The sequence below is a fragment of the Miniopterus natalensis genome, chromosome 10 (assembly GCF_054644295.1).
Source record: "Miniopterus natalensis isolate mMinNat1 chromosome 10, mMinNat1.hap1, whole genome shotgun sequence".
Classification (NCBI taxonomy): domain Eukaryota; kingdom Metazoa; phylum Chordata; class Mammalia; order Chiroptera; family Miniopteridae; genus Miniopterus; species Miniopterus natalensis.
The window spans coordinates 4,755,669-4,773,421 of record NC_142090.1 but is presented as its reverse complement, the minus strand read 5'-3'; the positions used below and the strand labels follow the sequence as shown (position 1 = coordinate 4,773,421).

At 45.5% G+C, this 17,753-nt stretch overlaps 1 protein-coding gene across 1 annotated transcript in view; it reads left to right on the top strand.

Annotated features, from left to right (window-relative positions):
• The window catches only part of CNTNAP2 (contactin associated protein 2), a 1,301,514-nt gene that overhangs the window by 1,107,042 nt on the left and 176,719 nt on the right, over window positions 1-17,753 (top strand). Inside the window, exon 15 of the mRNA XM_087820965.1 lies at window positions 15,006-15,133. Within this exon, the coding sequence (XP_087677091.1) occupies window positions 15,006-15,133 (128 nt within the window). The remainder of the gene's footprint in view (window positions 1-15,005; window positions 15,134-17,753) is intronic.

Sequence of the window (17,753 nt, the reverse complement as noted above, 5' to 3'; positions counted from 1 at the left end):
ACACACACAAGATCTTTGGGCCAATGTTACGATTACATGAAATACAGCCAAAAGAAACAGTACAGAGTCCAGAAATAGACTCGTTTATATATTATACTTAATTTATGACAGAATTCGCCTGACAGAACAATGAGAAAAAGATGGTCTTTTACATAAATTTTTGTGGGACGTTCAGGTATCCACAGGAAAAAAATGAAATGACCCCACCTCACAGCGTTTATATAAATCAATTCCAGTTACATTATAAGCCCAGTGTAAAGGCAAACAGAAAAGCTTTTATAAACTAAAAGAAAAATATATTTTTGAGCTTAGGAGTAGGGAAGGTTTCCTTAAACATGATTTTTTAAAAACTAACCCAAATTTCCTTGGAAATAGAAAAGGAGGTATTCATTCTAGAGCACTATTTTTTTTAAGTATTAAATATTTCAAATTAGTTCTGTGGAATTCCTTTTTGATTACTTCTCTTTTTATGCTCCCTATTAATTATCTCGTTTAGTCTATCCTATGAAATCTTCGAAGCTATTTGTAGTTATAAATAGTGAAATAAGCTCATTTCTGATTTTAAACTGTCATTGGATGACAGCAAGGAATTGATCAATTTTATTTCAAAGACCGCTTTAAGAAAGACTGTATCTTTTAAATGAATTTTACTTAATAATAACTACAATTATTGTTTAAAAATAGCAAGTCTCTATAGAAAGAGGCTTGCATAGCTCATTCAGCATAGTGGAAACTGAATCCTGTGGCTGTCAGTTTTATAGACAATAACATGTACTTTCAAAAGCTTCCCCTTTTTGTATTGCTGTGTACAAGGAAATGGATCATCATATAAACCAGCGATTATCGTTTTCATCTCGTGGTGCACATAAACTGATGACTAAAAAATATATTTTTCCTTTTTTATTGCCGATCTGACAACAACAACAAAATAGGCATAATTCTGATTCATTCCCACGGGACGGCTATTGTAGTGTTGGCTATTGTCATGTTTTTCCTGCCAGTCTAAGGGACAAGAGGCCGGTGCCCCTGGCGGAATGGCCAGGTCCTGCCTGTTTTAAACATTCCTGCAGCGCACAGGTTGAAAATCACTGATATAAACAGTGTTGCACAGAGAGGCTCGAGGGCCCCAAGAGGAGCATCCTTGGGGGGGGGGGCCTGCAAATCTAAGCTCACTCAGCACTAACTCAGCCCTGGTGGGGGCCACAGTGGGCCCGGCAGGGAAATTAATTGCTTCTAACAAAGGACCTCGCCACCCTTAAGCTGAATTCTCCCATAGTTGGGCAGGAGGGGAGAGTTTAAAACCAGAGGGCTGAGAAGAGAGTCGATTTCAGTGATGAAGATGGGATAATTTCATGCTGCTTTTTTCTTCCAGTTGCTTTGGTCCTGTCTTAAATCTGGCCAAGAATAGTCTCCTCTTCTTTGGAAGCGCATCAGAGATCAAATGGCTTTTAATGAATAACATCAGCTTATACGTGAAATGCTTTGCACTTTTGAAAGTGCTTTTATACAACTTTTTCAATTTAATCCTAACAAGTAGACAAAATAAGTATAATACATTTCCCCATTTTGTTTAAGATCATGTTACTAAATAGCGAGTAATTTAAAGTCGCGTAGTTTTGCCCGGCCGGCGTGGCTCAGCGGTGGAGCATCGACCTAGCATCCAGGAGGTCTCAGCTCGATTCCCGGTCAGGGCACAGGCCCGGGTTGCAGGCCTGTGCGGGGGTGCAGTCGATCCCCGGCAGGGGTGTGCGGGAGGCAGCCAAGCAATGACTCTCTCATCGTTGATGTTTCTCTCTCCCCCTCTCCCTTCCTCTCTTTGAAATCAATAAATACGTATTTAAAAATAAATAAATGAAGCGGCCTAGTTTTACCCACTGACGGAGCCATCTGTAGCATTGGATTTCACAGCTCTGGGCTGTGCAGTCACTTTAGTGGCCTGTGGCCAACACTTTTTAAAATATTGTGCATTGGAATGTAAAGTGGCAGAGCACACGGAGCACCGTAAAGGTAAATGCTCTGTGAAGTCTGTTTCGGTTACGTTTCAGGTGTGTGCTTGCGGGCTCCCCTTGAAGCAGTGAGCTTCCCGCCGCTGTGGGAGTAGAAACGTGGACAGACTGACCGAGGAGGTCAGCAGCCCTCAGTCACTGCTTGGTTCCTGATTGCTGAGTCCTGTCCAAGTGTCCTTAGTAGGCTGAGGCAGCATTTCCCAAACTGGGTCCTACACAGAGTAGCTCCGGGAAGGTGTTAATAAGTGACTCAGGAATAAGTATGTTTTAATCAAAAAATTTAGGAAAAAAGCTACACAGTATATATACTACCCTTGAAAATTCACGTAGAACGGCAGCCTCTCAGGTGGCCACAGAAAATCTGAGCAGGGCAGCCTTCCCGGAGCAGTTTGGAGTCCGCCTGTCGGGGGAGGTTCCGAGCGGGCGGTGAGCACACTCCGCGGGGCGTCAGCTCCCGAGGCGGGCATCATGCCAGTGCCCCTTACTCCCACAGTGAGTGCGCAGTAATGCTTGATAAGGCCCTGCGTGTGCCCCGTCAGGCAAGTTTATCACCAGGGCCATCATTCGACACCGGCGAGGGGCTCCTCCCCGAGACTCGGAGGTAGTGAGAGGCCAGGGGCGGAGGTTATTGGAGGGGTCCAGCCGGTGGACTTTCCTCGTTTAGACGCCCTGGTTCGCGGTGACTCTCTCCCCTGTGCGGGGGTCATCGCTGGTGGTCTGATTTCTAGGCAGGAGCTCTCACCGAATCGGGGGAAATTCTGCTGCTTCGTCCTGATGCACTTTAGAGGGACCGTCTGTCCCTTAGAGGGACCGTCCCTCCCTTCTGGCCCGGCCCCCAGGACCCCTAGGAAAGCAGCCACGCCCACTCCCTTCTTCCTGTCCCGTGGCTCCAAAACATGTGACAGAGTTTATGCCACTGACGCTGAATTTCCCACCACTCACGAGGGGGCAGAGAGGCTTCTCCGAGTTTTTTTAAGGGTCAGTAAATATCGTTGGACATTTCTTTCCCATCCATTATGTGGATTACAGTTAAATCCTCCGGAGCAGTGCTCATCAGATGCTTTTATCTCAGGACTTCATTGCAGTTGCAAAAAGTGAGGATCCAGAGAGCAGTTCACTGGCCTGCCCACCCCTCAGCCATATGCGATGCTCAGTCAGTGGCCAAGTGGAGCAGAATTCCCTCTTTTTCCAGGGAAAGAGATCCCTGGGACCCACAGGCTGAGATGCGAGTGAAAGAGCAAGGGAGCCATACAGCCCCCAAAGGACAACTGCGGGTCCCGGGATACACATTTGGCCTAAGAATCCCTGATGGTAATCAAAGCACTTTGCAACACAGGAGCCTACTCGTGGTGAAATATTTTTCCCCCAAGAAAGAGCTCCATGGCGAAATGAAATCATGGCTTCTTGCACATTGCAGATCTCGAAAACAATTCAGGATTTACAGCCCACTTGGCCTATTTAGCTCCTTGCATTGCCCATATATACTAGTTCTTTCAACTAGCATAAAATAATAGCTGTATTTGAATAAACTCAATGAATATGCATTATTAAATTTGAATTTTATGACATAGAATTTGGTTACTTTTCATTTGTTAAGAAGCACAGAGTACACGGGTGGATATCGACGTGCATGTTTCTCAATGATGTTTTCCAAAGGCCTCTTAGAGAGTATCTCGAGAGGATTCTTTATTTAGGGGGGGAGTGGAGGCGGGAGGGAGGAAAGCCCTCAATGAGATAAGCAGAACACGTCCGAGGATCTGTTTTCTTTTGAGGCATGTTTCAATGGGCTATGACCAAACAAAACAAAAAAGAAAGGAAAGAAATTCGAGATACATCCAAAAGAAAAGATTACATCTCCTCTGGTTTCTCCCAAATCTGGATGTAGTTGGCAGCAGAGACTCAAACGAAATGTTGCTATTAGTCCGAGAAGCATTAGGGAAGCCAAACTGTGCCCCCTGCTGTTCTGCCTTCCTCGGGGACTGTCATGCCAAAACTGGAACACAGTCAGACACCCCTTCCTGGGATGAACTGAAATGTGCCCCCCAGATTTATATGTTGAGGTCCTAACCCCCAGTGCCTCCAGATGGAACCATTCTTGGAGATAAGGTCCTTTTTTTTTTTTAAATGTGAAAATTCAGATTTTTATTTTGTTTATAATATTTAATTTTTTTTATTTTTTTTTATTTTAGTTTTGTTTAAAATATTACAGATGTCCCTTTTTCTCCCCAATGACCCGTTCCACCCTGTCCCAAGGTCTTTTAAGATTACAGACATACATGATAAAACGTAATTCATTCATTCAGCTCCCAGTCTACAAACAAAACCTGCTAATGCTGCAAAGTCCTCTAGGTTCTGTCCTTTTGTTTCTTCCAATTCTCATTCCAACTTCAAAACAAGAGCTTAGGGTTGGTCTCTACTCTCTCTTTTCCTATTTGATGATCAGTTGTTGAAACTTTTCTTCATTACTTTGGGGGGAGCCTTTGAGATGTGGCCACCAATGATCTCCTTGTTCCTACACCTGATGTGCACGCTTTAATTTTTAATACTGGAGATTTTTGCTGTATTGAATATAATTGACCACTTTTTTCCCCCTGAAGCTTTCTATTCCCTGGGCTTCTTTTTTTAGCCCCTTTCTGAATTTTAGATCATTTGTTTTCAGTGTCCTTGGGCCAACCCTTCTCCCTGGAGGGTTGAGACCAATAGTAATCATAAGGCTCTTCTCATGGCTGCTTCTGACTCGCATTAGTCCCAGTTACTGAGAGATGTTTCGGAGTTTTGTTTTTATTTGGAGCAGAGGCCTTTTCCACATGTTTACATCGCACAGCAACTTTGAGATGTGGATAATATAAAAACACATATTGATCATCTTAAGCTACCTCTGGAGTCCAGAGACGGGTGAAGGAAACCACTTCCCCCTTCCGACGGCCCTTTGTGTCCCCAGAGGTGGAGTGGGAAGGACCAGGTGTGCAGGACCCGTGGCGTTTGCAGGGAAAAGCCCCTGGCAGCGATCAGTACAAGAGTAATTTCTAGGGATTGGTGTTACCTGGAGGGGGCTTCCGAAATGGCAATGAGAAGAAGAAGTCATGCTCTTTAGTTCAAAGAAAAATGCTTGTATCATTGAAAAATAGCATCTTTTAAGACAGTCAAATCCATAAAATAAATTTTCAAGGTGTGTTGAACTTCCTTCTGAAGCCACATTCATCAGAACAAATGCTCGCTTGCGTAGACCAATCTAGCTAAGTAAAAATATAGGAGGTAGAGGATCCAGTTATTGTCTTACAAGGATTGTGGAGAAGGCCTGTGGGGACGGTGCTTTATACAGAGGTTAATAGATAAAAAATGTGATGCTATAAAAATTGTCTGGGTTTAGAATTTTTTCATATCCAAGGAAGGGATCATCCATTGGGTTTCTCCTTTTGTCTTGGATTTTCAACACTGGCTCAACGCCGTGAACTGGACTAAGGGACCAAGCACCCCCGCATTTCTAAAGCTGAGTTGCCTAATTATCTACCTCAGGTGACAAACGAAAAGCCTAAAAGTTCCTGAGAAGTGTAAGAGGCCGCCGGGGAAGATTTCCTTGCAGAGTCGTCTGCATATTGTATCCAACTCTGCAAGGAAATCAGCGGTGTGAGAGCGAGCAGGGGAGCGCCAGGCAGAGAGCCAGGTGCCTGACCCACCGGGACACACCAGCCTGCGTGCCCCTGCCTGCCTTCGGGGCGGAGGGCGCCGACGGCTCCCCTCTCGGGGCTCGGTGGGACGGGAATGCCTCTGGACTAGAGGCAGAAGAACCTGTGGGATGAGCAGCCTTGAAAGGACCCCGGCCGAGGGCCACCGAGCAGGAGCGGGACTGGAGGCAGAGGGGAGCCGTAGGAGCCACATGTGCTAAGGCGTCTGCTCCTGCAGTGGCCTGGTGGGTAGACATAAAGCTTCAGGAGCACCGAGCGTGCCAGAACCACCCTCCCTGTTTGTTTTTTAAGATATGTGGGGCCAGCAGAAGTGAAGGTTTTCCCATTGACTAGGCTTGAGGTACCAGGAGTTGGCCATTAATTGCTAGAGATGAAAATAGATGAAAATGGCAAGAAGGCTACATCCTTCTTAGCTAATCATATAACGTACACGACACAACTTTCAAAAACACAAGGAACCCTTGCTTGGGGAAAATGTAAGTGCGGATAGACAATGTAGACTGCAGATAGCTCACACTAGCCTCAGTCCGGTGAGACAACGTTCCTATGTGATAAGAAAATAGACTTTCTTGTCATGTAAAGGGAAACAATTGAAATCATGGCAGAAGAGTTTGAGAAATGGAAACACGCATCTTTTAAATTCTGGAGTAGTGGAGATTGGTCTGCTTTTCCCTAGTTCAGCTGCTAATTAGTTGAGCATCCTAGAGCAGGCTTAGTCTTGTTCCAAATCTGTTACCTCATCTGAAAAATGAGGGCGATAACTAGGTTATCTCTCAAAACATATGCTGGACATGTACTAATAGCTTTTGGGGAAATTACACAGAACCATAAAGTCCTGTCCTCAAAGGCCTATCAATGACCCCACCCCATGAAAATTAGACCTAATTTTTTTTTTATTATTTATTTATTCATTCATTTATTTATTTATTTTTATTGATGAGAGAAAGATCGAGAGAGAGAAACATCAATTTGCTGTTCCACTTTTTCAGCCATTCATTGGTTGATTCTTGTATGTGCCCTAACCAGGGATCGAACCCAAAACCTTGACTCCTCAGGATGACACACTAACCAACTGAGCTACCCGGCTGGGGCACGTTTTTTTATGTTTTATGGCACACATTTAATTAAGTATGCCATATTTGTTCAAACAATTACTACACGGTGTTCTAGAACTACAAAACAGGGAGGGAGGGAGGGAGGGAGGGAGGGAGGGAGGGAGGGAGGGAGGGAGGGAGGGAGGGAGGGAGGGAAGGAAGTAGAATCAAAGAACTATGAGGAAGGAAAACTATATTTTCCTCTACCCAACTTACGTTCCCCGGTCGAGTCCTCTGCATTAGACTAGCCAAAGACATTAGCAATAGAAAAATAAACCAGTTTATGAACATGTGCATCATGCGTGTACAGCAGGGGGCACCCAAGATCGAATAGCCCAAGGGATGGGCAGAACTTGGGCCCAGGTGCCATCCTAAGCCAAGGGACAGTGGCTTGGGGCTTCTGGGTGGGGGAGGCGAGCCATGAGAAGGTGACCAGGACAAGTGGGGCCGACAGAACTTGTTTAGTGAGACGTGTTAGGCAGGTGTAAGTCAGTAACTTCCCCACCGATGACCGTTGTCCCCAGTCCGCCTCTTGCCAGCACAGGAGAAGGAGAAATTTCTACAGATGGAAATTCCCTTTACGACATGAAAATGCGTGCCCGGTTTTTAGAGCTTTCCTCACGCCTGCCGATCTCAGTGGCCTTTAGCTCAAAATAATCTATATGCCAAAGAGGCATATTTTGGTTTGCATACGGCCATGCCCTTCAGAACCAAAACACACCGTAACTTGTCTACGTAAAGAAACCAGGGCCCGGATAAACTTAGCCACTTACTTCTACGTAGCAGCAGAGTTGAATTGGGACTCCAGCGTTAAATTGAGACCTAATTCTGGTGCCCATTCCACTATATTAATTGTATTAATTACATATGAGGCTTCTAATTGAATACTGCTTTCTAAACAAAATATAAAACTTCAACTACAGAAAGGGAGTGATAGAAGTGTTTCAGGAGCCTTCGAGGAACTCTAGTTACAAGAGGGTTTTCTTGCTTGTCTCTCATGGTTGGTAGTAAGCACCCGCTGATGGCTGGTTTTGGATGGTGCCTGGTTAACATCTATGTGTGTTTGTGTGTTTACTCAGCCATGAAACATATGGAGGAAGCCACTGTTAGATGCCGACTGGTATTTGGTTTATAAAACCGCATGGGACAGTCTGTCTGACCCCAGGGAACTTGCATTCCAGAAGGAAAATCAAAGAAGCACACTTTGCGTAGAATCCTGAAAGGGTGACAAGGGCGTTGGAAGAGATGCTAAAATGAACAGATAATTATCTCGCATTTATAAAAGGCCTGAGCTATCCCCACTGAAAAGGAGTGATTGAATCTGTAATTACTTTCGTTTCATAGGGGATGCAGGCATGGATTCTAAAGCTCTAATTATAACGGTTGTTTTCCTAATTGCTCTAATTACTTTGTAGCGACACTACCTTGCATCCTTCGAGGGACGCTCAGTCGTCAGTGGTGACTGAGGACGCCGCTGGAAGTATTTTAAAAGTTCCACTTTATTGGGTATTAGGCAGTTCTGTTGTTTATTTCAGCCTCTGCAAACCCAGCCGTGCTGAGGTAGCCCCTGTGTGTACTGTGAGCAACTTCTTTTTTTAAACGTATCTTTATTGCTGCAAGTATTACAGCGGCCCCCCCTTCCCATTGACCCCCGCCCCCCCAGGCCCCCACACTACCGTCTGTGTCCGTGGGTTATGCATACATGAATGCGAGTCCCCCCCCACGCCCTCCGAGGCTCACTTCTGATCATGACTTTTGTGAATGAACGTGGGGAGCTGGCAGCCCTGTCCCCTGGTGATAGTGGGGCTGCTCCTTTAGGGACCTGTGCCCATCTCCCTGTTGTCGCTCAAGTGATGCCCGGAGCACCCCTTCCCCTCGCAGCCCGCCTGCTCCCACCCGCAGAGGCCTCACTTCCAGGAGCAGCCTTTTGTCTCATCGAGGTTTGGCTTCTGTTGAAACTAATGGGGGGAAATACGGTTCGTCACGTTGCCCTCGGAAAGTGGGTTTGAACAGGGGCCAGGGCCGAGGAAGAACCGGCCCCCTAACTTCCAGTTAAGGGGAAGGCAACGGGGTGAGGCCCGAGCAGAGAAGGTGGAAAAAGATGGACAGAAATTCCCACTTCAAAAAAGACTGTCTTATCCGGGAAAGTGGCCTCGATGTGAGTTTGTTGACGTTTCTGTGGCCATTAGGCGTGAACTGTGACCATTTGGGTAGCACTTGGTATTCTACCCTGAAGGAGCGGCTCTCACCCCTGGCGAGCCTGTCTCTGTGTAACGGGTGTGATCCTGAAAAATTATTTGGGCATCAACCTGTTCAGGTTCAGCTGCGTGTCCCTGTTTCCTTGCACCTCCAAAGCTATGAGGGTCGGAGCACTGTGAACACTCTGAAACAACACAAAGATCCTTTCATTAAAACCCCCCCTAATGACTCCAGCGTTTTATTAGCAGAATAGTAGCTTCCCAAGCAAGTTGTTGTGGGCACTGACCTTTTGACCTGCGTCTCCTGCTTGCGATGGGGTCAGTGCAGTGTGCCTGGGGCTGGCTGTCCGGAGGGAGAGAGAATCGAGAGAAGACACAAAGAATTGTACGCAATATGAACACACTGCTTGAACCAAAAATCACACAAAAGACTCCAGAAAGTTTAGAAACATTCCTTGAGAGGAAGATTTGATGCTTCAGTGTATTGGCATTTTCAGGATATTACAGTTGCAGATGGTGACAGTTGAACAGAATTTGACTGACAGGCGTGTCCTGGAAAACCAAGGATGTTTGGTGTTTGATGGATGATAGTATTTTGAAGATAGTTTGGGAAGGTGACCGGTGGAGCTGGTCAGGGTAAAGGGCGCAGGCTTTTAATGAACAATGTGGCTGAGACTGGAACATGGGTGAAACTGCTGGAATGTTCTGTGCCATTTTAAAATCTTGACTCGCGTTAAAGAATTTTTATGGACGTCAAGGGTGCGGGGAGCAGACCGGAGGGTGTGGGAAGGGTGTTCTGAGGCCCTACGCAGGAAGCCAGGGCAATGGAATATGTCAATATTGATAGAAACTTTAAACACCAGGTAAAGCCCCTAGAAAAAGGAGTCGGTAAAGATTTTGTAGTCCCAGGTCCGCAAAGTGCAGGACCCTGCAGCCAGAAACATACCACTTTCCTGATACCATGCCCCAGGCTGGCCCTGAGCTGCGTGTTAGCAAACGCCTGGCCCTGCTGCCGACCGCTGTTCACAACCATCTCCAGTTCTTTTTTTAAAATTACTTTGCTGAAGTATAGTTTACATACCAAAACACCCACTCATTTTAAGTATACAATTCAAGGATTTTTAGTAAATTCACCCAGCTGGACGACAGATCAACACAACCCCTGCAAGGTTTCTGTTTACCATTCGTCGGTTCCCATCCCCAGCCCCGGGGAACCACTTCCTGTCTATTTTCTGTCTCTACAGACTTGCCTTTTCTGGGCATTTTGTATGAACAGAATTATAGAACATACGGTCTCCTGTGTCAAGCTCTTTTCACTTAGCGCAATGTCTCTGAGATTTATTCATATTGCGTTTTGTACCCATATTTTGTTTTTTTTGTTGCTGAATGATGTCCTTTGTGGGACATACTATACTTTTTGCCCACTCACTAGCTGAGGGACACTTGGGTTTTTTCCACTTTGGGGCTATTGCGAGTAACGGTGCTATGATCATCTACCTGAAAGCCTTTGTGCAGACGCAGGCCTTCATTTCTCTTGAGTAAAATACCCAGGAACGTACCTCATGGGTCATGGCAAAAATCTGTGTTTAACTTTTAAGAAACTGCCCGACAGTTTTCTAAAGTGACTACACCACTGCACGTCTCCGCAGCAATGTGTGTGATTCCAGTTTCCTCTAATCCTCGTCAACTCCTGTACTTTTCAGTCATTTTTTATACAGTGAGTTTTGTTATTAGCTGTCTTTTTTCTTTCCATCTTTTGTATTCTAGCTACTCTGGTGGGAGTTAAGAGCCATCTCAGTATAGTTTTAATTGCATTTCTCTGATGACTAAAAAAATTAAGCATCTTCTCATGTGTTTATTTCCCATTTCTACGTCTCTTTCTTAGGCCTCTGTAGCTACAACTTTGATCTCCTGGATTCTTCCAGAAACTTCTAGCTTCGGTGACACTGTGATGGAAAATGCATGAAAGCTCACTGACTATAATTGGGGGTTTTTTTTAAGCAACCAAGGGCTTCTAAAACTTTACAAAGGAGAACTCTTCTCGGCTGGAATTAGAGAGCAGATTCATACTGTGCCCCCTTACATAACATCTGGTGGAAAAGCAGGCTCGCAATTACAGATGCCAATTGGGATGTTTTTGTGTGGGTTTTCTTTAGGTGGGTTTTTTTGTTTTCTTTCTTTTTCATTGAGCTAAGGGCAAGACCCAACTGCCTAAAGAGGTTTGTGTGCTTCTCAGCAGGAAAAAACAGAATTCCTCAGGAAAATGGTACTGAGCAAAGTCACAGTAATGCCAGGTTAGAGAAACGAAATCCACAGGATCAAGTTTTACTTTAATAACAATGCTGATAGAAAGATTACGTCAGAGTCAGAGTCCAGGGCCTCTTTGAAATGAATGATAGAATGTCTCTAATGTGCAGACCCACTAACAGATTATGCTAACATGACAGATAGTCACTGATCATCTCCCTGAATTAGACCGACCTCGGTCTGTAAAGATCATAACTTTCAGCAAAGGCGTGTTTTGCCTGCTGAGTAATTCTTGCACAGGTGCTAGACGGACGTCTTACGGGTGTGTCGAAGGGCCCCTCAGTTTATTTTCTTTTCACTCACGCACCATTTTCTAAAAATAGGTTGTGGGCCGGGCCAGGCGTGGCTCAGTGGTTGAGCGTCGACCTAGGATCCAGACGATTGGGGTTTGATTCCCAGTCAGGGCACATGCCCGGTTGCGGGCTCGATCAGTGACTCTCTCATCATTGATGTTTCTCTCTCTCTCTCCCTCTCCTTTCCTCTCTCTGAAATCAATAAAGATATATTAAAAAAAAAAAAAAAAAAAAATGGGCTGTGGGTGGTGCTGTGGCATCACATCAAACACTCTGTACTCGTCCGGCGACTTGATTGCCCCCCGTGGATTTGCCTCCACCGCCAGTTTGTTTCTGGCACAGCCCACCGCTCTGTGAGTTTCACACACTGTTTGTGGCTGTAAAATCTCCGAGCCCTGTGTAGGCCTCTCACCAAAAATGATTGAGGGGGTCGCTTTATCTTTTTTCCTCAGCTGATAATTATTTTTCTGTTTTCTTGGTTTGGTTAGAAATACCTGAGTGTCACAGCCACGAGCTGAACTGCTGCGACCTTCTATAAACTTTGACGTATTATTAAAATCAGCAGTTAATTAGGAGATGAGGTCCACCTAGGCCTTTTTTATTTTGTATGTTATGAAATAAGGGATGCATGTGAGTAAAAACCTGCGGATATCGTTCAACTCGCTACTTACAAATAAACAGCTTCAGCATTTCAGGAGGAGAAGTGTATCTAAAAAGATGTATTTTTAGCTCATCTGTAAATGGAAGCCAAAGGGGGGCTTTTGACTGACATTGTGGATTTTCGGGTTTCTCCTGTTTTGCTTTTTCCCCTTTTTCTTCTTTTTTTTTTTTTTTTTTTTTGTGTGTGTGTGGGAAGTCCTTAATTAGGGATCCAGATAATGTAGATCTGAGTCCACACCCTACCCCTAGGAGCAGGTGACCTTGGTCGGGATAAGTTTCCTGAGCCTCATGCTTCTCACCGAGGACACAGACTCGGCTGCTCGCAGGGCAACCTGGTTCCTGCTCAGATGTGATGGTCAGGAAACAGCCCCCTGCGCACAGGTTCTCAGCGACGGGTGTCCTCTGGTCATTGCTTTTTATGAATTAGAGTTCTTTATACTTCCTGACCCTCACCCTAGCCTTAAATATTTTTTCCAACGCACACAAATTAAGTATAAAAATAATAAATCAGGTGTAGGGAAGTAATATTTTCTGTTTAATATAAAACAACATCTTATAAAATAAAGTTGAAATCAATATTGTCTCTAAAATAGTCATAGAAATGACGCATTTTACTTTAATTTTTTAGTCACTGCAGAGTGATCGAGTGCACATTGTTTTATGTAAGCTTGGATTACTGATCTGAATATCTGCTGCTCTGTTTTGTTCATTCTGATACTTTATTGGCTCTCAGAGTTAACATTCAAAAATGTTAACTAAAGGTACACATATCACACTAAATAGAAGTACATTATTGAGCCCACCTAATGAATCATGATGTTAATTTTTCAGTTTCATTGACCAAGCACGCAAGGGTTTTGATAAATTGTGCCCTGTACATTTCTGTCATCTCTGATGTTAATCAGTTCGGTCTGCAAAATAACTGAATAGTGGCCCATTTCACTATTTAACAGCAAGTCCAAAACCCACTGGAACTCTACATCTGTAAGGTGGTTATAAAGATTTAAAAATTACATTTCTAAGTTATGAAAGTGTGTAGATACGCAGATTCTTATAAAATTGTATACATGTCCATTTTGGCAATAAAATGACATGATTGGAATATATAATTCCAAACACTCGCTTTCAGAATGCTTTTACTTAGCACGAGTTTGACATAAAGTAATTCTTTGCTCACTTATCGTAAATAAATCAACTAAGATCTGAATTCTCTTCCCCTGCTGGTGGAAATGCCAACTGATACAAGCTCTTGGCAAAACTGCTGGAGAGTACCTACTAAAGCTGCACCTATGTCTAGCTGAAAGCATATGCTAACGCTGGAGACATGCCCGCACCTCCACCTTGGGGTAAATGCGCAGCGTAAACGAGCCCTTGGAAGCAGCGCGTTAGTAAGAACGTTCGTAACAGCTCTGTTCACAAAGCCAGACGCTGGGCCCAACCCAAAGCACAGCCGGAGGATGTTCATTCCCATTACACTGGAGTAGTACATTTTTATAAAAATAACACAGTTTTTATTCAAAATACTGTTTGAATAAATGACATGGATGAATCTCAGAGATGCTAGATTGAGTGAAAGGAGCCAGACGCGAAATTTTGGAATGACTTTGTACTGCCTTGTGCCTACCACCCATCCAGCCTTAAACGAGGGGATCCCTCAACCTCAGTGGCATGAAAGAGGGGGAGGGGACAGGGGTCTCCTGTTGAGGTGAATGAAATCTGTGCTGTACGTAATTTACACACATTTTGCGTCCATCCCCAAAAACATCTCCCGGATGCCTGTGTTCCATCCCAGAATCAGTCCTCTGCAACTGGCCTTGTCCCCTTCCTCAATTAGGGTGGGTGCGGGGGAGATAGGAGACCTGGAACAAGGTAAGTCTACAGTAAACAGAAGGAATCAAAGAAGAAACCCAAGTCGAAGCTCCGCTCCTCATTTTACATGGAAATAGACACTTAGTGAGCACCTGCTCAGTGTAGGAAACGTCCCATAAACTCTCTCAGTTGTTGAAATAAACAGGAAGAGCCCTGGCCGTGTGGCTCAGTGGTTGAGCATCGCCCGGTGCACCAGAAGGTCGCCAGTTCGATTCCTGGTCGGGACACAGGCCCCGGTTGCCGGCTCAGTCGCCACTAGGGGGCGTGCGGGAGGCAGCCGAGCAGTGTTTCTCTCATCAATGTTTCTCTCCATCTCCCTCCCTCCCTCTCTCTCTCTCTAAAATCAATTTTTTAAAAACAGATTTTAAAAACGAAATAAATAAACAGGAAGAGATAAAAGAACAAAATAATGTCCCTTATTTAGCTGATACACCGCAGAGCAGGAAGCCTCAGAAGCAGCTGTGTCAAAGCAGTTAAGTAGGGCTTTGTTTTCTCTGTGACGTGAGAGACGAGGTGACTTTGTCGAGCGTCCGATTCCGTGACCACAGCCGACTCTGCCCGTGTGCCCCGCGTTCGGCGTGTGTGCTTCCAGCGGCGGGCGGGCACCTCCTCTCAGCCCAAAGTAACACGCGGCATGTTGGTTGGTTGTGACTCTGGAAATCGGGGGTCACTTCTGTTTCCCAGAAAGTGAAGATGTCGCAGTTGCTTCTGAGAACCGGCTGCGACACCCCCCGATGGGAGAGAGAAAACGCGCCTTTCACTGTGGTTCTACTTAGTGGCCTCCTGGACGTTTATGGGAATGTGCTCGGTTATTAGACGACTTAGGCGGTGATGGGAAAGGACATGCTTCTGACTCAGCCTCTCCGGGCTCCTTTCTCTCCCTGTGATCCAGGAGGAAGGACGCTGGCTTCCTGTCCTACAAAGACCACCTGCCGGTGAGCCAGGTGGTGGTGGGCGACACTGACCGGCCGGGCTCGGAAGCGAAGCTGAGCGTGGGCCCCCTGCGCTGCCAAGGAGACAGTAAGTTCGCCCAGCACCTGCGGCTTTCTCTTTCTTCGCAATTTTATATAGTGTTTCCCTGCAAATCGGGGCGGGGAGGGGAGGGCCCGAAAACGGACTGCTCTTCTCTAAGCCCTAAAGCAACACCCTGCCTCGCAGACAGCCCAGGGGAGAGCTAGATAGGACGGCGGCTGTAAAGTTTTCAGTCCAAGAAGCCTAGATCTGGGCATAAAGTGTGGCTCTCAGTCTTCCTCGTGTATTCATATGTAACAGCTCTGACTACCCAGGTTATGGTGATATATAAATAGTGACGCTCTAATAGCATAAAAGCGCCACTCGACAGCCGAGATTCCACCGGGTGGTGCTGTTAATGCCATTAGCAGGACTATTGATGGCACCATAAACGGGGTTGATGCCCATGTGAACAGTAGTGTTATGGTTTCGTGTATCGTTGTAAACTTGGATTATGATCCTAGGAAGCTTGACATGATTGCCATCGAGTTCCATCATCGTCAGGGCTCGAGAGAGTCCCTTGTGAGCCAAACATGGTTTCTGTCACTATGTCTGGCTTTGGATTCAGCGCGGGGGAGAGGAACTGGGGGCTGCTGGCTTGGACTGCGGGAGGCCGGGAGCTAGAGTGACGATCCCACCTAATTAGGGCACCGTTCGGATTTTATGTCGTTTGATACCCTTCGGTGTGCCCCGCGTGCCATTGGAGGGAAACGGTGACCTTTTGCTACGGGGCTTCTGCAGTGAGCATCCTGGATGTCATTTCCCCTCCTCTTGGCTGTCCCCCGGGAAGTCTCTGCGCCTGTGATAGTGTGCGAGGCATCGGGAGACCTAGATCTGTTCCCTGAGTAACTCACTTGCCAGAACACCTCAGGCAAGCCCCTCCATTTGCTCGGCTGTGGTAATGAGGATGCCACCTGCGTCCCGGCTCTCCTGGGGAGGCCATAAAGATTTCAGTGCCTGCATCTGGATCCCTCCTAGCAAAGCATCCTGTGAGATGGGCTATTATCGCCACATCCGTAAATCAAGGGAGAATCAGACCCACTCGATGCAATAAACTGTTGCGTCCACTCAGAGGCGTCCTAAGGAACTCGATGATTCGCATTAACTGTTTGCCGCTTAGTAAATCGAGGCCGCCGGCAATTAAACAAGGCAGTGCTCCTGATACGAAAGAGAGATGGAGGCGGTACCGTTTCCTCTCTTCCGTGGAGAAATGAAAGAGCTGCCTTTAAAATGGAGACCGGTCAAAGGGTCTTAATCGAGCATTTATTAAGCAACAAGCTTCATTTGTCTAGCCTGGCGTGGTAGGACTATGGAACAAGATATTTCATTTCAACTGTTTGAGAAAAAAATATTGACATAAAATAATTTTAAAATATGCATTTTTAAACAGAAATTTTGAGAGATGGACCAGAGTTTCACTCTCAGCCCTGGGCAGGCGGGCACTGTTGCTTGGAGCCACGTCCTGTGCGCACAAAGGTCCCAGTTCAGTTCCCAGTCAGGGCACGTGCCCAGGCTGCAGGTTCGATCCCCAGTGGGGGTGCATGCTGCAGGGAACCCACCAATGTTTCTCTCTCTCCCCCTTCCTCTCCCTCTGAAGTCAATAAATAATAATAAATATTATTATAGCCAATAATTATTATTATTTAAAAAATAAAACAGGCAGGCTCTCATGTTGTCTAATGGAAATCAGTTTGTTTATAATTAGTCATCAATACGTAAAGGTAAAATATTCCACACTTATCAGTTCTAATTCAGAAGATAATTTTGAATTAGAGAAAGGGTTTCCATTAAGTAACTGATTAACTGTATAGTTACAAAAACCCCACTTCTGCAAACGTTTGTTACCATCCTCAAAGAGAAGATTCCAGCACGTTAAATAGAGTATGTGGGAGCATGTTACCAGATGATTAGCTTGTTTCTCTTAATCAGCTAAACCCGTCCTCTGAGAGAATTTATTATGTGTCTGCTGTTTTTCTAGCACTTCCAGGTACTCCGGGGGAGAAGAAGTTCACTGTGTCTATGAGTCTGTTTCTGTTTTGTTTGTTCGTTTATGTTGTTTTTTAGATTCCGCGTATGAGTGAGATCACGTGGTATCTGTGCCCCTCTGACTGGCTTTTTTCACTTAGCATGATACCCTGTAGGGCCGTTCGTGCCTGTCGGGAGGGAAGATGGGGGACTGAGTGAAGAAGGTGGAGGGATTGAGAAGCACAGACTGGCAGTTACCAAAGAGTCGCGGGGACATGAAGTGCAGCCTTGGGGACACCGTCAGTAACATTGTGACGACCGCGTGGCCCCAGGTGGGTCCTGGGAATATCAGGGGGAGCATGTTACGAAGTAGACGGTTGTCTAACCGCTACGCTGCACACCTGGAACTGATACAAAAATAATAGTGAATGTAAAAAAATTTTAGAAATACAAATAAAATTTTTAAAAGAATTCTAAAAAAAAAAGAAAAGAGAAAGACGTCCAAACCACGTTTTGAGAAATACAATGAAAAAATATTGGAAAACACAAAGTATCATACGATTTAACATTCCATTTTGCAGTGTAAACCTATTGCAGCTGCTGCTCGCGAGGGGGGCGGTAAGCAGCGTATCTCAGGCAGACTTTACACTCGGGGGGTGGGCGC